Consider the following 16,783-nt stretch of genomic DNA (forward strand, 5'->3'; position numbering starts at 1 on the left):
TAGACAGGTAAATGTGGGAGTAAGAGAGTGAAAATATAAGTTTGATTCCCAAGGTGGGTGTCTTTAATTAAAACGGACATCAAGATTCAGTCTTCCTTCCCAAACTTATCCCGCAATTCTAAAACCATTCGGATTCCATGTTTCCATGCACGTATTCCACTTCCCTTCGGAATCGCGTTACGCACGGGCCCCTTTGGCTTCAGCGCACAGATCCCCCATCGCCCGTGTACCCTGACAGTTGCTCCATATCACGTTAAGTAAACATGCCAAGACAAACTTTGAGGGCATCATCCCTGCACGGAGAGATGGGGAGGGGAGCTCTGGGTTTGCCGGGCTCTCCGGCTGCAGGAAGGGAGGCTGGAGCAGCACCTGGAGCAGCACCTGGAGCAGCACCTGGAGCAGCACCTGGAGCAGCACCAAGCCCCCCGGGCCGTGTCCGAGCCCCCCGGGCACCTCCCAGCGCAGGGTCCTGCCTGCCGGGGGGCTGCTCAGCAAGCTGGACGGGCAATAACGGGACCTGCCTTCTATTGGAAGACATCGCTGAGACAAAACTTAACTCTTAAATAAAAAACACTCCACTTCTTCTAGCAGCAACTTCTCGCCCCTCAGCTTTCCCTCGGCGACAGGACTGGGAAATGTCCCTCGTGCCTCGATTTCCCCAAGGGGGAAGCGTGACCCGCGCCCCTCGCTCCCGCCGAGACAACCAGTCAGTAAAACAACTAGTTACTATCTCAACAGGCAGAAAACAAGTCTTAGAGGGTCTATTCGCCGGCCCGGAGCCCTCCGTGCGGCGGGAGCGCAGCCCCGCTCCCCAGCCCGGTCCCAGCCCCTGTTCCACCCCCGGTCCCGGCCCGGTCCCAGCCCGGTCCCACCCCCGTCCCAGCCCGTCCCCAGCCCCGCTGCAGCCCCCGCCCCGGAGCCTCCCCCGGTGCCGCCGAGCGTGCGGGCGGCGCGCGGCCCGCGGTGACGCGCCCGTTGCCATGGGACCCACCGCCCCTATAAATACCCGAGGGAAGGAACTTTCCTAAGTCGGAGAGAGACTTTTGAGGACGCGGCCGCAGCCCCGGATGGTCCGGAGGAGCCGCGCGGGTCCCCGCAGCAGCCGGAGCGCCGCAGCCCCGCGGCGCCGCAGGGACTGAGCGGGCCGGGACCCCGGGGCGGCCGCGCGACCCTGTGCCGGGGGGGCCCCCCCCGCGTCCTCGCCTCCGCCCCGCACCCCCCTTTGCTTTCATGCAACGCCTGGTGGCCTGGGACGCAGCATGCCTCCCCCTGCAGCCGCCCGCCTTTAAATCCATGGAAGTGGCCAATTTCTACTACGAGGCGGACTGTCTGGCTGCTCTCAACAAGCTGCACCCGCGGGCGGCCGGGGGCCGCTCCCTGCCCGAGCCGAGCGTGGGCGACCACGAACGAGCCATCGACTTCAGCCCCTACCTGGAGCCGCCGGCGGCGCAGCCGCCGCCCCCCGCGGCAGCCCCCGGGGGCACCTTCGAGCCTCCGTGCGGCGCCGGCCAAGATTTCCTCTCCGACCTCTTCGCCGAGGACTATAAAGGCGGCGGCAAGAAGGCCGAGTACGCGTTCCTGGGGCCCGGCCGGCACGGCGGCCCCTGCCCCGGGCACGGCCACAAGCCGGCGGCGCCGCCCGGCTGCTTCCAGCCGCCCGAGCCCAAGGCCGAGCCGGTCTTCGAGAGCCTGGACTCGGGCAAGGGGCCCCGCAAGGAGGACGGGGGCGCGGGGCCGGCGCCGGGGGGCATGGCCTCGCCCTACGGCAGCGCCGTGCGCTCCTACCTGGGCTACCAGTCGGTGCCGAGCGGCAGCAGCGGGAACCTGTCCACGTCGTCCTCGTCCAGCCCCCCCGGCACCCCCAACCCCTCCGAGCCCTCCAAGTCTGCGGCGGCCGGCGGGGGCTACTCGGGCCCCGCGGCGGGCAAGAACAAGCCCAAGAAGTGCGTGGACAAGCACAGCGACGAGTACAAGCTCCGCCGCGAGAGGAACAACATCGCGGTGCGCAAGAGCCGCGACAAAGCCAAGATGCGCAACCTGGAGACGCAGCACAAAGTGTTGGAACTGACGGCCGAGAACGAGCGGCTGCAGAAGAAGGTGGAGCAGCTCTCCCGGGAGCTCAGCACCCTCAGGAACTTGTTCAAACAGCTGCCCGAGCCCCTGCTCGCCTCCTCGCCGCGGTGCTGACCCCCCTGGGGCTCGGGGATGGCGCGGGGGGGGGGAGCCTGCGGGTTCGGATTTTACTGTCCTGGGGTGGGTTTGGTGTTTTTATTCACGCGGCGGCCGGAGGGGGCTCCCCGGGGGCTGGGGACCCCGCGGCTGCCGGGCTGGGGGTTTATTTAAAGGAGCGAGGGCAGAGCGAGGCGCAGTGATGCAATCTACGAGCATGGCTGGGGATGCTGTGTACATGATGCAATCTCGTGTAACTGTCAGTCATGGATTGAGTAATCTGTTAAAGATGTTCCTACAGGTTTTTTTTATTATAAAGAATAATCTATTTCTATAAGAAAATACATATGTATATTTTGGGATCTACGCATTCTTGCTACATTTGAAGCATTAATGAACGATTTTAATAAACTTTATGACTAGGTTAAAAAGTAGCTTGTTTTATTTTGCAGGCACCTTTAAGGTTAGGTTAAGCGCAGGGCTGAGGTTCTGGCTGAGGCTGGCTCAGTGCTGGGATCAGGATTTTTGTTGGTCTTCTGGCTTTTTTTCCTCTGACTGGGAGAAAGGAGGAGGGGTGGGGAAAGTAAAACCAAAAAAAACCCCGAATCCCAGGAGAAACCCAGCGAAGAGTAGAGCTGGAAGCTTTAGCCACGTCTTGTTGCCTCAGTTTATTTCCTCTAATCACTTGCTTTAGCTGCCGCTTGGGTGTTGTTTGGGGAGGAGGCGTTTGTGATGGGGGTTTGTTGTTTTGGTTTTTTTGCACTTCTTGCTGTTCTGAACGTGTAGAGCAAGAGGCGCGATCCAAACGATGACCAATCCCTGGCAAAGCAGCAGCGAGTCTGAAGTGGGAGGGAGGAAGAGAAAGGAAGGGAGGAAGCCTGAAATGAATTTGTGTTTGTTTTTCTTGTCTTTACAGAGTTTCTATTCTTTAAGTTATGATTCAGCGTTTCGTATGTTTGTAGTTTACAGGAATAAACATGAGAAAGTAGCATTTCTGTTGGATGTCAGTAATTTCGGTCATTGCTCGGGAAGCTCTCACGACTCCCAGCCAGGTGAGAGGCACGTGGACGACTCTCTTCTCATTTCTCTTGAGACATTTTTCTGAAAGCTGTAGACAGAGTTTCTCTCGTGAGAGGTGTTTGTTTCTGTGTGCGTGTGTCTTTGTGTGGGGCAAAGGACAGATGGGGGGTGACATAGAGAAGGAAGTTTGCAGCAGGTCATAACTTTGTTTTAGAGAAAACTAAGGCTCTGGCTGCCAAAGGAACAAGCCTCGCCTGGGCTCCCAGGTTGTGTTAGTTCCCCTGCCGTACGCTATGTTGAGGTCTCTAAGAAGTTAACAGCCTCCAGCTGGTTATGTGGAGGGAGTTGGGCAAATGATCAGGTCTTACTCAGCATTTTCCATTTTCCTGTTAGGCCAAATTTAAGCTTTAAGATTTTTAGATCCAGATTCCCAGTGCCCCAGAAAACAAACTTCTTCATCCTCTATGCTCTGTTTGACAGCTGAACACAGGAGGGCTTTTCAGTGCAAAGACAGTGGACTTGAATTTGCTGCCACACATTCCCACACAAACAGACTGCAGAAGCACAAATCTTCAGTTCGTTGCTTATGTCTAGAGTTTCTTGAGACAAAACGTGGTTTCTCCTGAAAGAACTGTTCTGCTTTTTTTTTGACACTTACGATCATAGCCTCCTGCGGCTGAATCTCCCCGAGCTCTTACTGTTGCGCGTTGCCTGTTTCCCCAGTGCCCCCTGGCTCCCGCTGTGCAGTAGTGAGCAGCGGAGTGATGGTCCCAATACAGATTTGTCCTGTTTGCTTTTTAATTTGTACAGTGCAGTGCAGTTGTTTTTATGAGACCCTAAGAATAGATTTTCTTGGGTGAGCTAGCTCCTGCACCAGCATGACTCAAGTTCTTGCAGGCAAAACAGACGTTAGATCTTGTCTTGACTGTCCCTCGTGACGATGATTACTCCAGCCTCCTGTGGCTGTTTATTCTACTATTCTTCTAGTTACGAAACTTATCCACATCGTTAGATGCTATTTTCTTGTTGTGCTGTAGGCCATGTAATGTTACCCAAACTCACAAGCAGGGTTCCCAGTCAGAACCGAGCGCTGCCGACGGTGGAATTGCTGGAGGACTGAAGATGTCCTCAGATACGTTTCTTTCTTTCTTCCTAAAAGACAGAGCTTCCAACAAAAGTTCAGTTTATGGGGGCTGGAAGGCAGGGTAGATTGAAAGATAAGATGCACCAAAGGTATTTATATTTGCTTAAATAATAGTCCAGTTTTGGAGATAGAGCCCTATCAGGCATGAATGAGCTAATCCCCATCCTTAAACTTTGCCTGCCACAGTTCAGGAGAGCCAGGGTGGTGTTGCTGCAATTTAAAGAATAATGTTTAAATTACTGTTGTATTCCAATGTATCTCTTGATTGGGATTACAGATTTCTTGTTCAGGAGAAAAACTGCAGCAGCAAGTTGTTGTCAGAAAGATGCAACTACAGACAAGAAAAATGAGGATGTGAATGCACCTATTTTACACTATTCTCAGAAAGAATCCATGAAAGAGTCAGAAAAAAAGAATGCCTGAGTCCTTCACTCTTAATCTCATGTTACTCACATAACTTAGATTTTAGGAGCTTTGTAGTGCTATCAAATGCGTGGAGGTCATGAAATACCCTGCTTTATAAACAAGCATACGAAAAAGCCCCTGTAATTATAACATTTCCTAGAAAAAAATAGTATGGAAAAAAAATAAAATAGTTTGGAAATGAATCTGAGAAAACTCCAAGCACTAAAGTAGACAAAAGATTCCAAATACCTTTTCTAATTGCGGGGGGGGGTGCTGCGTGGGGTGGTGGTGTTGGAAAATCCCTGTCCAAACAGTGGCTCAGCTCCAAATATTGATACAGTTTCCCATTACAAACAAGGTTCTGTCAACTGAAAGCAGTACTTGGTACCTCTCGGTTTTCTTCTGACAAGGTCTCTGGAGCGTCTCTTCCTAAAGCAACTCAGTACAGCGTGCGGTAAGACTTTGCAGTCTACACGCAGGCAGACCATGCAGAGAAATTCAGAACGACTGGAGTAAGTGCCTTAATTTTATGGAGTTTATGGGCTCTTTTTTCTAATCTTTCAAAATATTTATTAGCTTGACAGATTCATACAGGTCTTTCTTATTACTACTAAAATAACAGAGTTTCTTCTGATGTAGAAATGTCTGCAAGATCAAATCCCTAGCCCTGACCTCCCCTTTCCAAAGCGTCTAGCGGTTTTTTCTCACTTGCTAGGTGTTTGAATTCAGTTGTGCTTAGTTCTACAAAAGGAATCATTTATATAGTTTTAAAACAAAATAGTTAAATACAATTATAGTTTTGTTAGTTGTTTTTCTATCTATTAACAGAAATTATTACTTGCTGCTTATCTGCCCAATGTTTCTACAGCCCGTGCAGCTCTGACATTTGTAGCGTTGCTTTCACACTTCTACTGCCTTCCATTACTGACTCTTGGAAGATGCAGGAAAATTTATGCTTGTGTCTATGCTAATTGTTTCTCCTCTAGCAAATAAAATCATCCAAAACCAAAGGGTTATTGGGCAGGAGACTTGATCACATTTGAAAACAGTATGGGTTTTTTTTCCTCATTGAGATTCTGCAATAGCCTTCAGATATTGAAATTACAACCTGAAAAAAGCTTTGTGCACAATGTTTATCTTTACAATTTCATTGCTACAACAACTGTCATTGATGTGGATGTGTATGAAAATGAGGTTCATACTAGTTAGTTTTCAAGCAGTGTTTCATTAGCTGTGACCAGAATAAAAGTCAATGCAACTCCGTATCTGCTTTAATAAAGAGAAAATGTACATGAGGCCAAATTAAAAACCTTTTGTTATTTGTAGTGATATCACTTAAGATATAACGAGCATTGTTGTGTATTTTCCTGTCATCATACCAACACAAAGTAAATCTAAAGCACCACCAAACTGGACTGGCAGGGTCCTGCGCTCAGTTTGTACAGGATAGAGATGACTATATGGTGGGCAGGGGGTAATCATGAATTTTGTTCTAACTTTTTTTTGTTACTGATTGCTAATGCACAAAAAAAAAAAAAGTCATTATTGCTCTCCTGAGTGTTAGCCTTTTTTGTGTTTAAGTCTATACTAACCCCTGACAGTCAGAATTTTAGGCCAAACCTCATACACAAATGTGAAGAAAACTGTAAACCTATATATGCATGTTGAAAGAGTCCAAATACATGAATCAGGAAATCCAAACAAAACTAGGAATATTAGTTAACTACTCCCAAGGAAATAATCCAGCTCAAATTCTGAATAGTTTTATTAATCAATAAATAAACCATAAATGAAACACGTGAGGGAATTAATTCACTTTTGAGAGATAATCACCGAGCAGATGAGAGACTCATTGAAAGAATGAAGTTCTATTTAACTATTTGGTGGGACCCAAAACATAGTCTGAGAGTTCAATCTTTCCATCAGAAAGCTAATCCTCGGTAGAAACTCTACACTTGGATAATATTCGGAGGTTCCTGCTTCTTTCACAGTAATTGAGACTGTTAAGCCCCAGCCTGGGCAGATGAGCAGCACAATCTCTGGCGAGTATGTAAATAAACAAAAAGATTAGATACAGCCTTGAACTGACATTGCGATCACGTGAAATTCACGGTGTGGAGTTAGCCTGATGCAAAACTATGTGAAACTCCAACTCCAAGAGAGTTTCTCTTTGAGATGATCCTGGAAGGGGCAGTGTGGCTGCCAGGAGCACCTCACTGGGGTTTGGTGCCGGAGCTCCCCAGCTTGGCACAGCCAGAATTCTGGGTTGCTCAGGGTGATCTGTCGGAGACTATTGGAAACCAAAATCCCTTTCGTGACAATTTTCCCACCTGCTAAACTGTTTGAATGTTTCGGCTTGATTAAAAGTCTTTCCTCCCCTCCTAGAAATGTTGGTGTTTACATGTGCTGGGATGTGAAAAACAATAGGGCTGGAATTCAAAATGAGGATAAATGGAATAATAGTTGCCGAAGATAATTAATTTGCAGTTACAGTCGGGACTTACTTAGTTTCAAACTTTCCGACTCACTGCCACAATTTCACAGAGCAACACCAAATTTAACCCTCATTTGTTTTAAATTTTTCACTAACTCACATACTTAAATGATTCATATAATAAATAATAATAAATGCCAATAATATTTTCTCGCTAATTAAAAGCTAAGGAAGACTTTGATCTGCATCCAGTTTTCTCCTTGCCTTGTCCTATCTGCTCTTGCCTCTGGGATTCCTGTATCACACATTACATAGCTGTCAAAGCACTTTCTCAGAGTTCAGGGTATTTAAATCAGAGGGCTTTGTTAGGTCTCATAATTTCATACAATCTGCAGAATAAATCCTCTGAGAACTCACGCTATAGCTGTGATGGTTGGTCAGACCTGGTTTTGGTGGGTTCAAATATAGACACCTTGTACATCACCCTAGAGCAAAGAACTGAATTTTTGATAGAGGTTACAAGCTGCCGAGGTCCCTATCCCCATACAAACCAAGCACAGCAGCTTGTTTGTTTTCTATAAATACCTAGGGTTTGCTAGGATATTGCAACAGCAGTTCATTAAGCCTGTGGTAAGGTGCTCATTGGTGTTGTCTAGAAATCAGTGTAACAGGAATCATAGGCTCCTTCAAACAATGCAAAAGTCCCTCTAACACCTCATCTGCTGTATCCCCCCCTCTGGTAGCTCACCTGGGATCTGGCTGCACCAAAGTTGTGCGAGATATTTTCTATAAGCGAGCAGAGGAGCTTTGAGTTTAGAAATGAACATCACAGAGACACGATGGGAAAATATTTCTGTGCAACATGATGAAACAATTACTTGGCTGAAGTAATTCAGGAAAGGAATTAAAAGAACAAGAGAAAGTGCCTGGAGCCGGTTTGAGAAGCAGAAGGAGAGCAGTGGTGGCTCACCAGCAGAAACATTGTTTTGCGAATTTCCTCAACCTCTGCCATCCTGACAATAACTCGGGGGCGGATGTTTCTGACAGTGATTTGCTGCACTTCTCTGAGCCGAGGTGTCCGACGTGAAATGGTAAAATACAGATACTGCCTCTGTTGTTTTTGGAACTGAAAAAGGCCAGAAAATTAACCTGGAATGTAATTTATTAAGATACTTAAGCGTGCCTAACATTTACATGTACAAGGAGCAGAATAAAATCTGTGGGGTAACTTGGCACAATAAGATGAGTAGAATTACAAAAAAAAAAAGGAGTAATTATCAAGGAGTTGGGTTGCTTAAAGGAATGCAGGCTGGACCAGAGCCACTTACGCTTAACCAGCACACAAGCCAGCTTTTGTGCCAGCTCTGTGAAGAAAGATAACTTCCGAGCAGGACTGTTTTCTTGCTGTTGAGTTATCGGTGACCACTCGTGGTGGCAGAAAATGGTTTTGTTCTTAATGTTAAGAGTAGTGCTGATTGCTGAGTTGAGCCCCCAAACCCGAAGGAGCAGAAGAAAAGGCAGTAGACCTTTAGGTATGACTTTAGCTATTGGGTGCAGAGTATCCTTAACTACTTTCAAAGCAAATTACACAGCTGCAGAGGTAATGAGTGCAGAATGCTGACAAAAATTAAGATGCAAAGGATAAATACTGAGCTTTGGCAAAAGCACATGAAATGGAAGAGATAGTTTCTGGTCGTAGCTCTGTATCTTTAGATTATCAGTTAACCCCTAAATGTCTTAGAAGCTGTATGCACATATCTGGATCTCTAGTTATAAATGCAGTAGCTGCAGCTGCAGGTAAATTTGCTGATTACATATTTAGATTCTGATCTTACGTACATGCTTCATTTTATACATGTAGCTGTAGTGATTTCAGTGAAACTATTATTACACGCATGAGCAATGATAAATGCATAGATCTGTATTTACATGGATGTATTTACATGGATCTGTATATACATGGGTCTGAGATCACTGTGTGTCTGGGAAAATTTTTGCGCCTTGCTCAGTTTTACAGCACATGCCCTAGCAAAGGTTAAGCATTTCCGTGTTCTCAAATTCGAGAGAGATACCCATGCACGGGGGCTGATTTGACTGTCTTTTCCCATACAAAAGGAGGTGACAGTGGCTTCAGCATTTTTGAATTTCCCAGGAAAAAAACATCCGACAAGCGGGATACAGCCTATGCTCTAACAGGTATCGTTGACAAAGTATCTGAGTGTATGTTACCGACGTGCCCAGTGCTCTGCTGAAACACATCCTTCCGGAGCCTCGGCTGCAGCCGCCTGGCCTCAGGATTATATTCCTGCACCGGCATAAGTCCTGGGGAAGAAAGCATGATAGAAACTCTGGATGTCCAGAGAGAAGGTGAATGAGAGGCACACAAACAGGCCAAAAGGTATCCTAATTGCCTGCCGCGGTACCAAAGAAGTGCACGTGCAGTTTGTACATTGGCCAGGTCTGGCAAGCTGCTGTTTCAGAGCATGGTGTTAATATCTGGCTCCTGATTAAAGGATTCTTAAGCACTAACCTGCTCCACATCAGCAAGACCTGCTACCAAGAACTGTGGACTTCTGTGGACTAGAAGACAACTGATAAAGCAGATGCTGAGAAAAGCAATGGTGCCTGCATTGGGCAATCCAAGGGCTACTAATGACTACTAGAAAATGCTATTTTTATTTCAGTTCTGCAATTGTATAAGCCTGATTCACTAAGAACTCACAGGGACATGGTGTTTGTACAGGGCTTGCTTGGGTTTTTTGTTTGTTTTTTTTTTTCTTTTTTGCAAATAATTTTCTTTAGATGAATGGATGGTCCCACTTCACGGGGGATAATCACTACTCCTGGGTAGTTCTTCCTGTGTCATTAAGAATTGATTGCACCTTTCTCCAGAATCAACTCCTGTGAATTTTGGCTTGGGAGGATGAGGCGCTCGTGTAGGAATGATGCCCTCAGATCTCTTGTAATTCAGTTCTGCAGGGCGTAGGGGATACAGTTCACAAGCGAGGCTGACAGATTGGAAAGGGTTTGGCAAAAAGGACAAGGTGGCAGATCTCCATGTGCTGAAGATATCTTGAAAGAAGGAAGTGATACCGAGCAGTACATGGTTCTGGGAAGGCTATTGCGAGCTGTGGCAATGATGGGAACTGTTTCCAACAGCCAGGCTAGGGACAATCAACTATTTTCCCACTGACCTCATGGTAACATGAAGTGAAAATTCCACTGCAGTGTCTTCTGCCAAGTCCTTAAAGGCAAAACCTTAGCAAATGGCTCTCACTTTTGCATTAATTCACTAGCAGGTGCTCTTCTGCACGAGCCCTGCAAAAGCTTTACTACCAGAAATACAGTAACTATTAAACAGCCCTAAGCTTAACCTGGTATTTACTGTAAGACTGTGCCTTTTTATTGCGCAGAGGGAGGGAACTCCCTTCTCAGCCCTCCAGGTGGTCCCTTCAGGGCAGGGTTGAGGCACATTGGGGAGAAGGGGTGGGGTTGGGTGGGAGAGGCTTTCATTGCTGCCCTACCTGTTCTGGGCATAAATTGAAACGATCAGTCTCTAAGTCCTGCCAATTAGGCATGCTTTACTGGCATTAGAGTCAGTTTACTACCATAGGTAAAATTAAAATCTTTCTCTTTTAAGAAAAAATAAGGCAAAATCTTGCTTTAACAGATTTAACTCCCAGAGTAGGAATAGGAGGGGGCAGCAGTGCACCCTGTAGGGTACCTGTCCTAGCCCAGGCAGGCAGGAGCCCAGCAACATTCTGCTTAGCAGGGTTGTGCACTCCCTTCCAGCAGTGACTGCCTAGTAGGGAGCTCGTGGAGGGGGCTGGAGGATGCAGTCCCCAACTGCACCCTCTCCGCTGCAATAGCTCCACTTCAACATTCAAGGCAGCATTAGATGTGGGAAAAAAAAAAAAAAAGAAGTGGTAATCCTTTCCTAGACCCCACCTGCCAACAAAGCTCCACCTACTTAGGAGAACAAAATGAGACGCTTTTTACAAGACTATGAAACTGCTAATCAAGGTAGTACCTGCACTCTGAAGTTAGTGCCTTCCTAATCTTCTCATCAACGGATTACTATAATGAAGAGGGCAATAGGGACCTCACCGGTCGATTACCTCTTGGTTTCTGCAGAATGCAGCAGACATTGTTCTGTTTTTCACACACTGCTCCAACTCTGAGGGTTACTTTCATTACCATAAAGGCAAGAATGGATGGTCGGTTTTCTTTCTCAAAGAAAAGTTATCTTTGCAGCCGGTGTTTCTGCTTGTGAAACTACGGGTATGCTGTGCTGCCGCGAAGCATGAGGCTTCAGCCTCATCTACATTCAAAGAAGAAGAGGGTCAGGACCTTGTCCCAACAGCCCCCTATTCCTTTCTTATGAGCCATTCTCACCACTTAAAAATTTAGTCTCTGCTGGTCCAAAACAAGCTTTTTTGATAACAGCATTTCAGATCTTTGCAACCCTCACTTGCTTCAAAACAGGCTTTATTCTGAGAAGAGTTTGTCACTGGAATTTTTTTTAGGACGTGAAGAGGGCAAATGGGAAAATTAATTATCCATGTAAAAAACATTTCATATCACATAAAGCTTGCCTGTGAGAAATACTATCTTTTTTCCTATCTTACATCCTGGGAATTTCGACTGACTCAGCCTCCTGCATCCACAGCTCGTCAAGATCCAAGGTTGTTTATATCAAATCACTGTTGTGTACAAATCTCGAGCAGAAAAGCCCATTTCTTATAAGCTTCTTTACAAATGCAGTGCTAGGTTCTCCCCACCCCACTACCTACCACTTTGTCTTGAGAAGGGAGGTGAACGTGATCTCCAAATAAACTCCTCTCAGCTAATTTCTGCTCTTATCCAGCCTCCTCCCAAGGATTAACCATTAGCTAGGGATACCAGGAGGGCTTTGACCACACGACGGAGCCAGGTTCGGTGCTGGGACTTGCAGGAGGGCACTGCACTGGTTGTGTTGAATGTTAAGCACAGGTGGTCGCTTTTCAGCCTGTGCTGTGGAGATTCTGCCCTGAATAAATTAGGAACGAGTGATGACCTAGTGATTCTGGAGTAAGGAAGGCGAAGGCCTATATCTGGCATTGCTGCAAACTGGTTTCAGGATCTCAGGCAAGTTACTTCAGCTTTCTTTGCTTCACTTTTTTACCTACAGAAAGATCCTTCCTGGATATGGGAGAACAGAGTATGCTGTCTCAGGAGTTATTTATTTAAAAAGCCACGAAATATGAGATAAGAGACCTTGACAATACCATATATTATTTAAAGTTTATATTAAGAGATAAAAATATGAATTAATTCAGCAGGGAAAGTCTTCTGGTATAAATGACTGGGAGCACAACTGTCCTTCACTCCAAACACTTCCCAGGTAGTAACACGACCACAAAGAGTTTGGCTCATTATGTATGTAAAACAGGCAGATGCTATTAGAAAGCAGTTTTTTTTTCACCCAGTGAGTAGAGAGGCCTGTTCTTTGTGATGAAATCCCCTGCGAGGGCCATATTTTCATCATGCCTCATATTTCTCAAGGTATTTGACATCAGCCTCAGAGTTGGATACTCTCTTCCCTTTTCTCCCCTGGAACCCGTCCTCTGCATTCACAGAATTATGCTGAGTCCTCAGCATTTTCCTTTCAATTTCCCTTCCCTTTGACAGTATGTAATTCCTGATGTTGGTGGGTATGATCAGAGTTTTATTAAGTATGTAATAACACCCTGTTCAGGGACAACATGTCATGATAATAAACCACCCAACTCTAATTAGGCCTGACTCATCAGTCCACATGGAAAAAGGCTGAATGGGGTTCATAAAAGCACCTTTAAGCAGATGATGGAAATGTTTAAAGAACAAAGAAATTAGCCGTGTTTTGTATTATTAAGTATTTTGCAGAGCAGAAAATTAATTAGCACTGGAGAGAACACACTCCTCTGGAATGCCCCTGTGTGGCCCATTATATCCCGTTTTGCCCTGTGAGTCATTCCTTCCCCATCACTGATTCCGTGCTAACAGGAGCAGTTACAGTGGGATTAAGTTTAGTGACTTACTCATGTGAGTAAGCAGCCATAGAGGGAAATTTCCCCTTGAACGGTGCCCAGGGTACCCTGGCAAAAGCTGGTGAAATAACTTTACTGGGGGAAAAAAAAAATCAAGTTTTTTGCATGTTATTATATTTTTACTTTTCACTTTAGGAATATTATTATTTTAGATGAAATGCTTTAAAAACATGTCTCCAGTAAGCTATGTAGATCAGAAGTGAGTATGTACACCAGACTGATGATTGAGACATCTGACACTTAACGCTTGGGGCCTTCCTGCATGAGAGAAACTGCCCCGTGAAGAGAAAGCACAATGCCAAGATCTAAGCGGAACAGAAATAACAAAACAGTTCCCGGTGTGCTTAAACCTTGAAACTGCACTAGCAAGTTATCGAGGCCAAATCCAGCTCTCTCGAAGTCCAGGTGAAGGGTCATCCATGAATTAAGAGGCAAATTATTGAGTTACTGGCACAGCAGCAACAGAATAAACTCTCACCAACTGATTGACTAAGACAGTGGGATATCACCCCTAGCACTTGGCAACTGTCCTCTCCTCATTAGCCTTCATTAAGGTGGTCATCGCCACACCAAACAAACTCACAGCTCAGTTGCTAACATAAAAGACACCAATTAGATTCATATAAGAGTCTTGCAAAATATTAAATAATGAAGGCTGCTACCAAACAACAGCAGGAAGATTCACTGCCCTACAACGCTTGTTTCTCACACAGAGAAAGCCTGGCTATTTTCGGGAAGTTGCACCTCGACTGGTGACAACACTCGCTCTGTGCATTCGCCGTCGGGGGGAGAGGATCCTGCTGTCATTCTCTGTCTGAGTCTGACAGCAAGGCTAAGCCTGGCACCGAGCTGCATGACTCACCAACTACTGAAATTTAAAAGCTTGCATATGCAAATCACTAATTAAAGACATTAGCATAGTCAGTTACCCAAACTGTAATCTTAATCGTATCTCCAAGTTAGGCACGCAATCACACACCCATTTTGCAGATTTGCATTTGTGAGCATGGTTTCCTGAGAGCTAGGTCCAGAAACTAGTCTAAGAATCAATTTTTCCTCATGCAGTTCCAGGAAGGAAAAATACGAGTGAAAGTCTGCTGAGTGGCTTCCTCTCCTGAAAAGTAATGAGGAATTGTACAAAATCAGGAACTGATGCGGACAACTGAATGACAACTGAGAGGGCTGGGTGGTGAGTTATGCATGCTTTCCTTTAATCTAAAGCCCGTCTTTGTGACTCCTTCGACCCAAACAACATGGATTTCCCTCTATTAGCAAATATCCAGACACAGGAAAAGACTATCTGCCAGATTTTGACTTTATTTACACTGCATTACCAGAGATTAAAATCTGAAACTAGAAACTTTCTTTATACAGTTACAAATAGCTATATTATGCAGTTTTCAGGGGTTAAGAAAAGGAGGAAATCATAACCACAGAAGTCATAAAGGCAACTTATCCCAAGCCAAATAGTTTTGTTTCTAACGCAGGGCTTTAATTATAACATGTCATATAATGATGACATAGTGCTATAATAGGCAAATATAATGCATTAATCTGATATTATATTTTGGCTTTAACAATAGGTGCAGCGAACCAGCCTTAGTGGATAACTCATTCAGAACCTATCTGCACACTCCACCTAGATACTTATCTGCCTCTTTAATTAAGTGGAGGGAAACTTCTTGAGGCCATACCCATAAAGCCTGTCTCTGATGATAGCAGAGTTACTGGAAGCCTTTGGTAATCGCTTACACCCACGTATTGTGGTTAGCTTCCAACTTTGGCTCTTTCCTTCTCGCTTTGGAACCACCTATTTATCCCCTAGTGTAAATTCCCTAGTGTTTTTGTACCAAAAGGGGTGTAAAAGATCTCCAGGGGTTGGTTTGAGCAACGCATCAGCATCCTGTCATTGGCCTCCTCAGGACTGAACCAGGCTTCCTAATTGCAGCAGTGAAAAAAAGAGCTTTGGCAAATTTGTCACTTAGCAGTGTAATTCTTGAAACAGTAGCAACAGACTAAATCAGTGAGCCCTGCACGGCCAGTGCCAGCTGTCCATAATGCAAGTTCCTCAGGTTGTCTTCAGCAGGCACTCATGGCAATCAGACACTGCAGCAAACAGCTTCAGTGGAAGCAGGACTGGCCTGTGGGATAAAATAACCTTTTCTGATTCCATGGGTCCTATGTAACTTTGTGCACATGTAAAACCACCCTTTTTTGCTTCTTCAAATGCGAAGAGTTTGTAGGATTTGCACACCAAGAGAAATACAGAATTTTAACTCATATTTTAGTTTGGAGAATGTGGTTCTCCGAGTTGCAGTGCTTGCTCTCTACTAGGAATTTTTGAGAGAAATGTCCTGCTCTGAGGCAGCAAGATACAGAAATCATAAAGACTGAGCACGTAAACAGCATGTGAAGAAAGCACAGGGACTGCAATCTCAAGGCCGTGTGAGACAACTCACTGAGGTGACAATAGCCTACAGGAAGAACTATAGTCCCTCCAGCAGAATAAAGGCAGCTGCGATGAGGTTCCTATAGTTAAGTACTAGCACACAGGATGAGCACAACTAAAACGGCCCCAACATCCTACCACCTCCTTTTCCTTTTTTCCATTCTTCTGTGGCTCACTTCCATACTCTCCTCCGATCTTTTCCAGTATGAAAGGCTCTGCTAATGACCTTTGAACAGATCATGTTGAGAATGTCACTGCAGAGCTTCTTAATCTTATAGTGGCGCCTAGATAATATGGTGATGGATACTGAAATGCTGAAAAACAGACAGACAGATAGCTAGATAAGATTAGATATATAAGTAATTTAGTCAGTCATCATACAGAGCAGCTGACATAAGTTCATTTGTAAAGCCAACTGCTAAAATTCCTTTAGAAGTCCTTACATTTTAATTCTGTTGAAAGACAGACCTTTGATCTGAATTGTTTTGGTGGCACGTACATTATTTGAATGGAACCCCACCTGACCAGGTAATACCAGACCAGTCATTCCTGGCATACTATTGTCATAGGAGAACAGTGTACATGCAAATCCATACGTACCAATAGCTCAGGGGCAGACAGATAACTGAGCATCATGGAGCAGATATAGACTGGAAGCATGAGCACCACTTTATGCTGATGCGCAGAATGAATCATCACTAATAAGAGGCTCGCACAACCATATATATAACTAAACATAACACTGAAACACTTCTTTTAAATTAAGCACCATCAGAAAATAAAAGGAGAAAAATTAATAGATAAGTGTTATTGCTTCTCTTTTTCATTAATATTTATTAATTTACACTGGGGGAGAGATGGAGGAGGAAGAGAAATAAAACAGACCTGCCAGATTAACTGTTGTTTATAGACAGTTTTATATTCAAGCTTTCAGGTACTAACAAAACACTGGGATGTTTGTATTGCATTCATTGCAGGGAAAATTATTTACATTCACGTTATGTTTTTTTAATTTGGCATTAAAAAAATTTCAAAGACACTTCCTAGGGCAGTTTATTTTTGAAGTGGGTTATTTGTTTTCACTCTGTATCTGA

At 45.2% G+C, this 16,783-nt stretch overlaps 1 protein-coding gene and 1 long non-coding RNA gene across 2 annotated transcripts in view; one reads left to right on the forward strand and one right to left on the reverse strand.

The window, feature by feature from the left end:
- Positions 1–16,783, reverse strand: part of LOC138728559 (uncharacterized) — a 139,333-nt gene that overhangs the window by 2,350 nt on the left and 120,200 nt on the right. The gene's annotated exons all lie outside the window — the stretch shown is intronic.
- CEBPB (CCAAT enhancer binding protein beta) lies at positions 1,041–3,157 on the forward strand. Its single transcript, XM_069872011.1, has one exon. The coding sequence runs from the start codon at positions 1,231–1,233 to the stop codon at positions 2,185–2,187; it is 957 nt and encodes a 318-aa protein (XP_069728112.1). The 5' UTR covers positions 1,041–1,230; the 3' UTR covers positions 2,188–3,157.

The sequence above is a fragment of the Phaenicophaeus curvirostris genome, chromosome 18 (assembly GCF_032191515.1).
Source record: "Phaenicophaeus curvirostris isolate KB17595 chromosome 18, BPBGC_Pcur_1.0, whole genome shotgun sequence".
Classification (NCBI taxonomy): Eukaryota; Metazoa; Chordata; class Aves; order Cuculiformes; family Cuculidae; genus Phaenicophaeus; species Phaenicophaeus curvirostris.